The 13,466-nt window shown below is 41.0% G+C and overlaps 2 protein-coding genes across 5 annotated transcripts in view; both read left to right on the top strand.

Annotated features, from left to right (window-relative positions):
- HTT (huntingtin) overlaps window positions 1-2,489 on the top strand; it is a 78,558-nt gene extending 76,069 nt beyond the window's left edge. For 3 of the 4 annotated variants that reach the window (XM_030946837.1, XM_030946838.1, XM_030946840.1), the window contains one exon: window positions 317-530. In XM_030946837.1, the coding sequence (XP_030802697.1) occupies window positions 317-530 (214 nt within the window). Of the gene's footprint in view, window positions 1-316 lie in introns of all 4 variants that reach the window. The other variant, XM_030946836.1, reaches the window with a different exon arrangement.
- Window positions 2,490-5,917: 3,428 nt separating this feature from the next.
- MSANTD1 (Myb/SANT DNA binding domain containing 1) overlaps window positions 5,918-13,466 on the top strand; it is a 57,032-nt gene continuing 49,483 nt past the window's right edge. The window contains exon 1 of the mRNA XM_030947650.1: window positions 5,918-5,997. The gene's annotated coding sequence lies outside the window, so the exon portion shown is untranslated. The remainder of the gene's footprint in view (window positions 5,998-13,466) is intronic.

The raw sequence follows: 13,466 nt of genomic DNA on the forward strand, positions 1-13,466 counted from the left end.
TGTTTGGGACATCCTAATGAGTCCCAACCTCAGCAGTGCTCTTTGGCTCTCAGCAGTTGCTGATTGCATCGTTTGCTCCAATGGATAAAGAAGACTACTGCCAGCTTGAAGTTAATTTCTGAGGATAAGAAATTGTGTGATGTTAAGGAAGAAATAGGATTTATGTAGTAGCAGTTAATTGTCAGATGACAGCATTTTGCACTTGAACGTTGTTGGTGAACTTAAGAATAAGCTGTTTTAATGGAGAACAGTGTTTAAACTGCTAAACCAAAAGAGAGTCAATGTCTGTCATAAATGACCTTAACTTGTATTTCAGTCTTCCACATATTATTAGCAGAATGGGGAAATCAGAGCAGGTGGATGTTAACATCTTCTGTTTGGTGGCCATAGACTTCTACCGACACCAGATCGATGAGGAGCTGGATCGGAGAGCCTTCCAGTCGGTGTTTGAGGTGGTGGCATCTCCAGGAACCCCATACCACCGCCTCCTGACCTGTTTGCAAAATGTCCACAAGGTCACAGCATGCTGAACAACCTGATGTGTAGTGGAAATGCATGACTAGTGTTGGAATATGAGTTATGAGGAATGCAAGATGAAGAAAATACCTGGGGGTTGCATTTGTGATAAATTCGGACCTGTCAGTTTTCCTTCCAGCATGCATGGACAAGTGCTCTGCAGCACTGGAAATCACCTGAGAAGTCAAGTGTAGTTGTTGTTGACACCAAACACCTCTAAGTGGAATGAAGTATGTCAGTGTTTTTCAAGTGATGGTGGGGACTAAGGAAGCCACACATCCAAGCTGTAAAATATGAGCTAGTACCACATGCAAGGTATTTGATATTCCTCTTCTTCCCAATATGCAGCTGAAGCCACTGTGGTGCAGCAGTAAAGCACTGACAGACTGTTATTGCAACGTGCAGTCATTAGCCAACTTCATAGTTTTATGTACCTGTATATACTGTTGTGTAGTACAGAATAGAATTTGTTTCCTAATGTCTCTCCCAAACAAGGAAAAGAGAAAATGGCTTTTATGATTTACACTTCCAGCATGTAATTTCTCTCTCTGGATTTTCTGATATCCAGTGGTGTATGTGTTGGTGATACCAGAGATATAGTGCACATACGTAACCACACGTTTTTCTTTTTTCTTCTCAGGATTTCAAATTTGAGTACAGTATATCAGTGAAAGAAATTTTAACTTAAATATTTCTATATTATGTACAGTATGTAAAATTGTAAGATGTGTAGTGCATGAGCTGTGCTGTAATTGGAGATGAACAAAAGCCATGCTACTGAATGTCTTGACATCTGTATTGTCCTCGTTTTTTTCCTCATTCTTGAATTCATGTTCCTTTTGGAAATCCATCTTAATGTACAGATTACATCTTGTTTTGCATCTCACTTTTTCTTAAAGTGCTTTAAAACTGGAATATGTTGATTAATTTGTCTTGAGAAACTGTACTAAGGAGGCATTCTTGTGATCCACTTTACTGTAGCTTCTTTGTAATTCCTTAATTTTGCGGCATAATGGTAAAAAAGAGGACTAGTTACTCTGGATCAAACTTTAGATACTTAAGAAACTGCTCTTATTTGCTGCACAGCATTTTAAGAGACAAAATGGTGCAAGCTCCCCAGTAGTCAACAACCATTTGACCTCTCCTAACTGAGACCATGGAGTCATCTGGACCACTCTCATGTGAACAAATATGTGGTAGCAGTAAAGAATCAGAAGGCTGCTGTGGTCTACTTTGGGACTGGCTAAAGTGTTAGATTACACAACCTCTTTTATTACCTGTTGTATCCATAATGCTTTAGACACAAACACAAATATCCATGAATTTCAGGACACTGCACAGGGCCAGATTTAGCTTTTACTCACCATCCAGGGAATGCCATTGATTCCTAAGCTTTACATGAGGAAATCTAGCACAGCATTTGTCTTTAGTTGTATTTAAGTCTTTCATTATAGAGAAATAATACCTTGGTTCTCAGTCAGATCCTACATTCAACCTCTCTTCATTTTCTTATCACACCTTTTGGTGACACTTGGAAAAATGAGATAGTGTTGTCAGGAGGAGCATGTACTGTATGTATTTCTGTATATAATGTATATGTTGAAATTATACACATGTGACAACATTTAATGTATACAGATGTGTATATTTGTATTTATTAAACCCATGTATTTAAACTAATTCCAATCTAGACCAAAAATTGTTGCTTCTGCCCTTAAATTGATTACAAAGGAATTGTCCACTGGTGTCGCTTCCTTTTAGAAACTGATAGAGGAAATTGATAGTATGGGCAGTAGAAACAACTGTAGATGTTGCTGTATTTAGCTCTCTACAGGTCTTATTATCTAGAGCAATTATTTCTGTCCTAAGTTGGGTTACTCTTCTTCCTTGGGCCACAGCACTGTGGTGATTTTTAAAAGAAAAACTGAACAGGGTTTCAGAAAAAGGTTTAATAAAATAGATACTGTTTGAAAGTTTTTGAGTTATATTGGAAATTATCTTAATTCTGATAAAAGTCTTAATTCCAGGCAGTGAGATATAATGCCCTGTGTTTGCATTAAGGGGTAGTATAGATCACTCTTCCCTTTTGTAATCACCAATAATCGTTTTGTACTGTAAACCCACACACCAGTCAGTTTTTGTATGATATATAGTTTAAGTGAAGATATTTTTGTAAGCTATTTTCCAGAATTTAAAATAGATTTTAATATATTTTTTAAGCATCAGGTTAGTCAAATTCTCACCATATAACAGTATATGTTGTGTTATGAAACTGTTAAATTCTTCATAATTTTAAGCTCCTCATGATTAACACAGACCAGCTGATTACTTTACCTTGGGATCACAGGAGCTAGACCCTTTCTGAAACTTTCCAAACCAGCTTGGGACTTGCTATAGAATCTTTCAAGCCAGTGAAGAAATACATTGAATTAAGCAGTCAGCACAGCTGGGTGAAAAACATGAGATGTGACAGACTCCCATTCCTCAAATGCCTCTTGCCAGCCTTAGAGCAAGTATATGCATTACCTGTTCCAAGACAAGCTCTAGAGCTGATGCAGTCACTTCTAACCTCACACAGATTCACTGGTAATAACTTCATCTGTTTTAACCTCTCTTGGAGATTGTTGTAGTGTCTGTACCTCCTGTGATGTGTCCCAAGTGTCTAAAGAAGGGCACCTCCTCTTAGGAAGTTCTCTGTGACCTGAAGGAGTTGGAGCTTAAGGGTTTTCCTAGTGTGGGAGCACACTGCAGTAGAGCTTCAGTTCAGACATTTCACTGCAGCACACTTTCCTCTCTTCTTCCTGGACATTCTTTCCACACCCTCATTTATTTGGGAATGAAATCATACTCAAAATCACTTCTGTCTGCTTTTAGTGACACGAGCCATGAGGTGTGCCATAGAGATAGTAACAGCAGAACAGTGGCCATTAAGGGATTCTGATGTTGCATTTCAAGGAAATAAAAATACTGCTTGTCCTTTGAGACTGACTCTATGCAAGATTTTATTTCACAGAGTGTTTTTAACTTGCTGTAAACAGAAAGCTAATTCTGAAAATCAGGCTGTTCATATTTTCATTGAGATCAGGGTAGAAATATGTTTGGTCTTTAGACATACATTTGTTGTCCTGGCTAAACAAAGCAGACAGCATCTTTAATGTGCTTTGCAGTAAAAGTAGCTTCTTAGCAGCCTTTCAAGATGAGAGGTGTGGCATGACTGGGAGCATACTTGAGACAGATTATTATTTAAAACTTCAGTTACCAATCAGTTGTCAAAGAAACTGCATTACTAAATCTATAATGTGGCCCTCCCCTAAGAACACTGTATGCCAGCCAACTTGTTACAAATAGCTTTTGGACCGGCTACCCACTGACCCATTAAATAAAGTTTGCTTTGTGTTTCATTTCAGCCTGCCCCCTCCCTTGTGCTGAGTGCAAGAGTGAGGAGTTCTTATTCATGGGATTCAAAGTATTTTCTTTACTTTTTATGTTGTTTTCCAGTTGCAATTGAATGTGAGTTTATTTAAATCTTCTCTAAAGTGTCTACTCAGATGTCATTTCTTGCCTGAAGCACCTAGCAAATGACTGTGTGTTACTTTTGCTTTGGTAGGAATGCCTTCTTAGCACCAAGACATTGCTTGTTTTTTTTAACACCAGCAGCATTCTGAAAGCACTGAGTAATGACTGGACAGATTCTGGTCAAATGAAGGGAGGAACAAGTGGAATCTTTTGGGTTAAAAGTAATTTGTTGAAATCTAGTAGCTTTGCCTTAAGAGCATTCTGTCTTGCCATTCTCCTTTTTCAGTGGCTGTTAACTGTATAGCACATAGGGAGGTTGTGTCAAAAGCACTGCAAAGACAGTTCTCCAACAGCAGCAGACCTGGTTTGTCTTAGGATTTTGTGGAGCTGTCAGGGCTGGGCATTTATGCTTCCATAATATAAGAAATTTTAGGGTGTAATGAGCAATAAGTAATAGCAATAAGCAGTTTAATTAATTAAATTCAGTCATTCAGGATCTTACCCGGTGGTTGAAAGGAACGGGGAGAAGATGGGGAACTAATTGAGTACATTCATTGTGTAAATCAGACTTTTTCCATGTACAATCCCAACTAATCTTTCTGCTAAAGGTAGAAATCAGCTGAGGGACAATGGTAGGTGCTTTGCTCTTAAAACAGTTTTGGTTATAAGGACACAATTGCTGAAAGTTGCAAGAGGGCAAAATAGTTGGCTAGTTTTTAAGTAGTTTAAGTGTTTTAAAGTGAAAACAAGCTGCTGTAAAAACTAGAGTAAGCAATGTAGCAAAATTTGGGGGAAATTAATGATGTTAATCTAACCTAATACAGAGATTTTGGGTGAACTCATTGTGCATGCTACCTAAGTATCCATTTAAAAATCTTGAGAATCCCACAGTCATACCCAGGAGAGCTTCTATGGTGTATCTTGATAAAGTTTTTAGCTGCATTCAGGTAACTGGATATAAATGCTGCAGAGCATTTGTGAAGCATGTGCTGCTTTAGTCATGTGCATTTTGTGTGGGCTTATCATTCTCATCAGTCCGTGTGTACACACCACTGAGTTGGATAAACTTGACAAGGATAACGCACCCTGTGGTGGGATAGAGTTTGAGGGCAATGATGAGCAAAAGCTTGGAGCCCCAACCTGAAAAGCAATTGTACTCAAAGGAAAAGAAAAGCTTATAATTTTAGATGTATGTTTAAGTTTAAAAAAAAATGCTGAAAATACTGCACATTGAAACTAAAAGAGAAAATAAAATGCAACTATTACTGTAAGTGATTTTTCTCTGGTTATTTAAAAAGAAGGGCTTGATGCATTTTACTAGAGTTTTTCCCTAGTATCTCTTCTTTCCAGCAACTATCAAATACTGAGTATTATTAAGATATGCAAGAATACTTGAACTTTCTGCAAATGTAGCTATGCTGCACAATCACAGTGCTGTTTGCAATTAACCAAGAGCTATCACGGCTGAGCTTTTAATTGTATCTAACAGTCATGCTTGCCAAAACTTCTCTGGGATTCTAGATGAGATCAGAAAAGGCAAAATTCAAGTGTACAGCTGTATTTGTGAATGAGAGTGTATTTATCCACAGCAGTCGTGGGGAGGGATAATGTTACACAGGAGAAGAAATGGTTTAACTTGCTGAAGCTTGGTTTCCCAGCTGTTGGGCTTGCATCTTAAAAGAAATTTCTGGGTGGTCCTGCTGCTGAACACTGGAGGATCTCTTGCAGTACTCAACGGCTCACAGACATCTTGTTTTGATTAACTTTGCAGCACTTGGCTGTTCCCTGGAAACTGGCATAAAGTTTGAAGTAGTAGCTTAATGTAGAAAGCACGTGCTGGTTTTGTCCTGAGTCAAAGTAACTTCTTTTACATCTTGTTGTTCCCTGTCGGCGTTGGTGGCGGCTGATCGGCCGCTGTGTCACCTTTGGTGCAGCTGTGGAGCTGAGGGACAGAGCTGTGCTGTGGTAAGTGCCTTTGTCTGCAGAGCTGGACACTTGTTGGAGTCATATAGTCTTCATCTTTTTGTCACTCAGAGAAGAAAAAACATTTAATTTCTGGAGATATTACCCCTAAAGATGAATTGCCAGGCACAGGCAGATGAAGCATTGCACTTAGCGGACTAACACTTTTTAATTTCCTAGAACTTTTTTGCTTTCCCCGCTACCTTTCCTGCCCTGTACAGGTATTGTGCTTTCTCCCCTGCTTTTTAGGCAGTGCAGCTGTAAAGAGTATTGCAGGCATCATTTGGGAATTGGCAGGGCTCCACCCCAGTTACAAGACAAAAGGCTTTGATTGCCTGTAGAATTGAACATAATTATACCATAAGTTTTGCATAACTGTTTGAAGAGATGAAAAGATGTGTAACTTGTAGGTTTGTTAAAAACTTGGAAGTAGGAGCATGAAAAGGTTCATACAGTTTATATAGAATGTTATCTTCGGAGTGAGCCAAGCCTTCTGCTCTTCTATTGCAGCCATAATTGCACATTAATTTTGTTTCTGATCTTTCCCATGGTGTACACATCCAAATATGGCAGAGCAGTCCCTTACCCCAGGTGCTATTTTCTTATCCTTCAAGTTGCAAACGTCATGGGTAGATTTTGATCAAGTGCAACGTTATTGTTTTACCTCATTATTTACATTTTGGAGTTCTTTCAGCCAGGCTGCAGTGTTTGGGCTCCAAGCTAAATGCATCCCTGAGGGCTGAGTTTGACCATGCACCAGATGCCCACAGAGCTGTGAGCCAGATTAAGTCAGGCCATTTAAATACAAGGTTTTTGCTAATCTAGCTCATGTTGAATTCTATGCACTCTAAAACTTCAAGTCAGTGTTGAAATAACATCTCCAAATTAGAATCTTAGTCTTTTCCACCCCTTTCTTCCCCTGAGGAAGAGGCACTAAATGTTTTTTCATCCCTGTCTTGCTGTTAAATGGCTCTAGGATTGAAGCATCTGTCTTGTCCAATGGAAAGGCAAGTGTAAAGCTTGCTCACTTAACTTTTCTTGGTGTGTCTTGTTAATGTTGACATTTCAAATATCATCTTTGGCATTTGGTTTAACATCTATGAAAATAACACAATTCATTGTTTAACTGTTATTTCAGGCAAGTTTGGGCAGATACTCTTAATTACACTTTGTTCATAGTAATTTTTCTTTGCCTTCTTAACTGCCTCTAACTACCACTGTTTTAAATGAACACTGGATGCTGCAGATCTGGGAGGTATTTTTAAGTGCTTTCCAGGCTTCTGATCCTTCCATCTCTTGGTAATGTGGCTTAAGCTCATTCCTCCTCCTCCTGTCTTCTTTCTTCTCTCTGCCTTGGCTGCCGGAGTAAATATTTCACCTGTTGAATGCTTTAAAATAAAAGCTGTATGTCATCAATAGATTGGTATGTGACTAACAGGATAAGGCTGAGTGATCCAAAGTACCTGGAGTTTATTAATTAATTGGGAGTCCCTAAGAAGTGAATCTTTGGAAGGGGACCAAATAAACCTGCAACTTTTTTGCTACCTAATGTAGCAATCTAAGAATATTTAGATGTTTACCTTCATCAGTACCAAAATCAAATGCTTTCACAAATGTTTCAATCTGTACTTTTGCTGCTTTACTGCTTTTGTGGTTGTCTTGGGGATGGTTCTCTCTGTGCTTACTGAAGCAACATATTTATATACTGCAGTTATTTAAATGTGAGCTTGTGGATAACACCTGTTCCCATTGCAGTGTGATCTGATGATATTACCCAAAAAAAGTGAGAAATGTGATCTGGCAGCTGGGACACTTGCAGGCAGCACTAACAGTAACAGTGAAAGGACCTGCTGCTTCAGAAAACATTATCTGGGACCAAGGCACATTCTCAGTGGTAAACAGAGGCTTGTGTTATGCTGACAGGTTAATTTTCCAACTCTCCCGCTGGCCTGCTGTGGGGTTTGAGAGTATTCCTGTGTGGGAAAGATACAGCAAACCTGGTCTGATTCGAGTTGAGTTGTCTCAAATGACAGGATTAAGCAAATCTATTTCTCTTAGACCCATAAAAATCCAAACTGCACATTGTACCTTTGAAAATCATGATGAGTCCAGGGCTGATGATGGAGCATTGTAAGAAGTCACGTTGAGTTATCGTGTTACACTTGAAAAGATTGCTGCCCCGTGGGTACTGGGGAAAGTGTGAGGTGCTCAGTTTGTTGCAGTGAGACTTAGAGTGCCCAAAGTTCTTTTGTGCTTTTGCTGATGGGTTAAATATCGTCAGAGTGGTTATTAATTATTAACTTAGTGAGGTCTGCCTCTCCTTTGTCTGTGCTGCTTTTGTTCTCAGTTTGACTGCATTAACTCTGGATGAAATATAAATGCTGGTCCCAAACGAACAATGATTAAACTGTATTATTCTCTGTAGCTTAATTACATGAAAAAAAAAATCAGGACAGGAGATCAAATTTATTATTTCATGTGTACTCAGTCATGTTTTATTGGCTATAAAATCTCATGTAGACAGGATAACTTTAGAAGTTGACTAGCATAAACAAGAATTTAGCCCTAAATTACATATTTTGAAGAGATTTTCAAAGCCTGTCATGAGATGGGCATTCATTCAGAAGAAAATAATTAGAAGTTAACTTTTTAGCAGGGCCCAAAAAGGGATAGTGATGAGGGTTGTCTGACATATGTTTATTCCCTTGTGCTTTTCTGCTCTAAAGCTCCAGGATGTGATGCAAGAAGAAGGGATAGGATTTGTGCAGCAGCCTGGTGTGTGCTTTTTGTGAGTAAAGGACCTTTTGTCTGCTGAGGGCCAGTTATGGACAGGGAAAAGTATCCATGTTTGTTTAAAAAAAAATTCCCAACCACCCACAGTTGCATGGTTCATTGCTGCCTGTTGCAGGTTGTTACTTTTTCTCTGTGAAAATATATGATATATCATCACTGGCTAGATCATATACTATATATCAAAGTCCAGGCAGTTTGTGGACCTTGAAGAGATCTCCTTGGAGACCAAACAACTGTGATGCACCCAAGGACAGAGAAACATTTATGACACTTTTAAGGACATTGCAGGACAGAGCCAGGATGGATCCTCCTGGGAAAGAGAGGCTTCATGTAATGTGATTGCAAAATTCAGTCCAGGGACCAAAGGATGGCAGGAAACAGCATCTTCTCATTCCTCACCTTCAATGGGTTTCTTCACTTCACCATATTATGCCTGAAAATGTAGAAGGTTCCTGTTATTGAAGGTGTGAGAGCACTTCTTATGTTGCTCCCAGCTTTTGTGTTGCGCTTTCTCTTGCACTCTGGGTGTTTATAGAGCAGCAAGGGAAAGAAACTCGTTTTCAGTAAGCTGTGATAGTAAGTTTATTGAGTTAGGAGTGGGTCTTGGGTCTGCAAAGAGACAGGAGCATTTGTTGTAAAGTTGTTTATTGCATGAATTCATCAGCCTTGAAGGCAAAGAGTTCAGCGTATTAAAGTCTGTGCTAAAAGCTTTTGGCATAGAGTCCTGATGTTCCCAGCAGCAGAAGCTACTGCCACCGTTTTTGCACCCCAGTATTGGGGGATTTTATTCATAAATCATCCAATCAGCTAAAACTACAATTCTAAAACCTTTTCCTACACCCCTCTGAGCTTAATTCTAATGTGTGAAAGTAGTGTCAGTTCTTACACAAAGTTTACCCAGGTAGTTCTATCTGTTCTCACAAATAGTTCTATCCATCTAGAAATGCAAGCAATGTTCTGCTGTGTTTTCATTATGTCTGGAGCTAAGTTATTTCTGTGAAAGATATCACTACTGAACTTTAAACTAGGCTTTAGGGCTTTTTATTAGCTAACACAGTGTCTTAAGGCACTTAAGATATATTTCTATTTACTTAAAACTAAAACTTACACTCTTACTTTAATATATTATATTATTGTTTTATATTAATATATTATATTATTAGTATGTGCTTTAATATATTGCAGTTTCTCTAAAGGTTCCAGTTCAATCCCTGCATTCCTTTCTCTCTCTGAGGGACTCAGAGAGGCTTTTATTCATGCATTCCAACATAAGTTGAAAGAAGGTTGCAGAACTTGAAACTGCTTCTTAGTAGTGTTCTTTTTCTTTCGACTTAGACCTTGAGTATTCCTTTATATTTGATTATGAAAAGAATAAATACTTAATTTTTTCTTTGAACTACAATTTTCCCTGTAAATTACTATTCCAGAGTCAGCCAGAACTGTCTTTCTTCTTTTTATACAGGTGCCTTTCATCCACTTGAGGAAAGCAAATATGCTGGGGTTTTTTTCTCCTGAAAATCAAAAATACTAAAAGTTTTTCTCCTTTTTCTAGTTACAGTTGCATCTCCTTGTATTGCTGCATTTTTCTCTAGTGAGAATCTGATGATTTGAATTTTCACAGGTAATATTCTTGCCGTATTTGGTTTCTTGATCACATTCCAGAGTGTTTCTTCTTTGAAAAGGTGTTTCTTTTAAGTTACACAATTTTGATGTGCCACTGCTCATTGGAACATTAAGGTTTATCAGGCACATGTAGTGGTGTTCGTGGGGTCCCAGGACAAGGGAAGAGATGAGAATCTTGACTCCATGTTTCAGAAGGCTGATTTATTATTTTATTATATATATTATAAGAAAATGATATATTAAAACTATACTAAAAGAGTAGAGAAAGGATTTCATCAGAAGGCTTGAAAGGAAAGGAATGGAATGATAATAAAATCTTGTGACTGACCAGAGAGTCTGAGACAGCTGGACTGTGATTGGCCATTAATTAAAAACAACCAACATGGACCAATCAAAGATGCACCTGTTGCATTCCACAGCAGCAGACAGTCATTGTTTACATTTTGTTCTGAGGCCTCTCAGCTTCTCAGGAGAAAAATCCTGGCAAAGGGATTTTTCAGAAAATATCATGGTGACATGCACTGTTTTCCCAGATCCTCCTGCTGGGGGACAGAAGTGATGCTTGTTTCCAGTCCTAGGAACCTCCTCTGATGGCCACAGCCTGTGTGACATCAGCCAGGTTCCTCAGCCCCATGGGTGCATCCCACACCATCCTGTGCTTGCCTCTCTTGTCTAAATGTTCCCCAATTTCATTCTCCCCGCTGAGGGTGAGCCTTTGTGGCTCCAGACCTTCCCATGGGTGGAACTGGGATTCCTGAATCCTCCACCAAATTTGGTGCTCCTGGACATGAGCTTTGGTTTTCCTTTTCCTTTCAAAAACATGCTTTTATTGTGCTTTTAGTACTGAAGAAGAATGCTGAAGCCAGGCTTTTCTCCCCAGCCCAGCAGAGTGCAGGCACAGCCCCCAGCCCACGGGCCCCCATCCCTGCAGGTCTGCTCCACGCTGGGGCTCCTGCCAGCTGCCTGTGAGGGACAGCCTGCCGGGGACTGTTGGTGACAGATTAAAACCTGAATTCACAGCCAGGTGCTGAAGTGGCCTCTTCCTGAGGTAAAGGCTTTTGTAGCTTTTCCAGTTCACTTTGAGCACTCCTGCCTTTCCCGCTCGCACGGTTTAGCTTTGACTTTCTTCTCCTTGTCTGTCACTAGAGAGTAATTGCCCCTTTCATAGGGACCTTGCTTTAACCTTGAACAGCAGTTCCCGTGGCACCTGATGTGCATTATGAACTATATATACTGATGAAAGAGTGAGGTGCAGTCCTAATGTCTTCCTTGATGTTTTTTTTTAAATCTGTTTCAAGGAGCCCTTTCAGATGGGACATAAAAGCTCCCCCATTATTATAAAATTCCTTATGAAATATTTTTGTTTTGAAAAAAGACATTTAGAATAGTAGGGTAAAAGCATAGTCTTATCAGGCTGAAGCTGCAACATCCAAGCTGTTTCCAGTTGCTCTTATCTGTGCTTTCATCTGGTTCTAAACATGAAATGGGCATTTCATTATTAAATGCATACAGAGCCTTTCATTCTGGGGAATACTCCTGTACACACTTCAGTGGGGATTTTTGCAGTATGTGGTAACTTACAAGCAAAAGGTAAATGTTTTTATGACAATACTCTGACAGGGAGTGCTGCAACAGGGTTCTGTGCTGAAGAGGGAGAACTTTCCTTTCTGGACATGGTTGAGGAGACTCACCAAATCACAGGAAGGGACCACAGTGGGGTATCTGGTCCCACCTGCCTGCTGAAGCAGGGTCATCCCAGAGCACATGGCATGGTTTTGTGTGCAGATGGTTCTTGAATATCTCCACAGACCCCACACCCCCTCTGTGCAGTCTGTTCCAGTGCTCAGAACAGTGAAGAAGTTTTTCCTCATATTCAGGTGGAGCTTCCTGTGCATCAGTTTCTGCCCATTGCCTCCTGTCCTGCTGCTGGCACCCCTGAGCAGAGCCTGATCCACCCTCTTGACACCTCCCTGCAGACCCTGGCAGACACTGATGGGGTCCCCTCAGTCTGAGGCTGATCAGGCTCAGCTCCCTCAGCCTCTCCTTACAAGACAGACTCTCCAGAGCCTTCATCATCTTTGTCACCGGACCCACTCCAGGGTCTCCATGTCTCTCTCGTCCTTAGGAGCCCAGAACTGGACCCAGCACTCCAGATGTGTCCCACCAGGGCTGTGCAGAGGGGCAGGATCCCCTCCCCTTACCTGCTGGCACTGCTCCTCCTGACTCACTCCAGGACTCCATTGGCCTCCTCAGCCACAAGGACACACTGCTGGCCCACGGACACCTTGTGTCCACCAGGCCCCCCAGGCCCTTCTCTGCAGAGCTGCCCTCCAGCAGGTCAGCCCCCAGCCTGGGCTGTTCCATGGGCTTGTTCCTCCCCAGGAGCAGCACCCTGCATTTGCCCTTGCTGAACTTCTGAAGGTTCCTCTCTGCCCATCTCTCCAGCCCATTGAGGTCCTTCTGAAGGACTGCACAGCTCCCTGGGGAACTGGCCACTCCTCCCAGCTTTGTGTTGGCAGGAAACTTGCAGAGGAGGCATCTGTTCCTTCATCCAGGTCATTGATAAACAAGTTAAACAACACAGGGGCCAGTATAGCACCCTGGGGGACACCACTGGTGACAGGTCTCCAGCTGGACCCTGTGCCACTGATCCTGACCCTCTGGGGTCTGCCACTCAGCCAGTTCTCAATGCACCTCACTGCCCACAGCTCCTGAGTTTGCCTGTGAGGATGTTGTGAAGTCAATGCAGACAAAATCCATTGCTCTCCCCTCAGCCATCCAGGCAGTTGTTCCTTTGTAGGAGGCAGTCAGGTGGTCAAGGCTGATTTTCCTTTAGTGAATCCATGCTGGCTGCTGATCACCACCTTGTCTCCCATGTGGATACACGGCCTGGGCTCAGAGGAGTAAAACAGAGTTGTTGTTCTGGAGCAGGTACCTTTTTGTGCTTGCACCCAGTGACAAATGTGAGCTGTTGTATCTATCTGTGCAGACAAGCAGAAATTCAGAATTGCTTTGTGAGTGGAGGGCACAGTGAAGGCTCCTAGGCTTTCTGCCTC

The sequence above is a fragment of the Camarhynchus parvulus genome, chromosome 4, assembly GCF_901933205.1.
Source record: "Camarhynchus parvulus chromosome 4, STF_HiC, whole genome shotgun sequence".
NCBI lineage: Eukaryota > Metazoa > Chordata > Aves > Passeriformes > Thraupidae > Camarhynchus > Camarhynchus parvulus.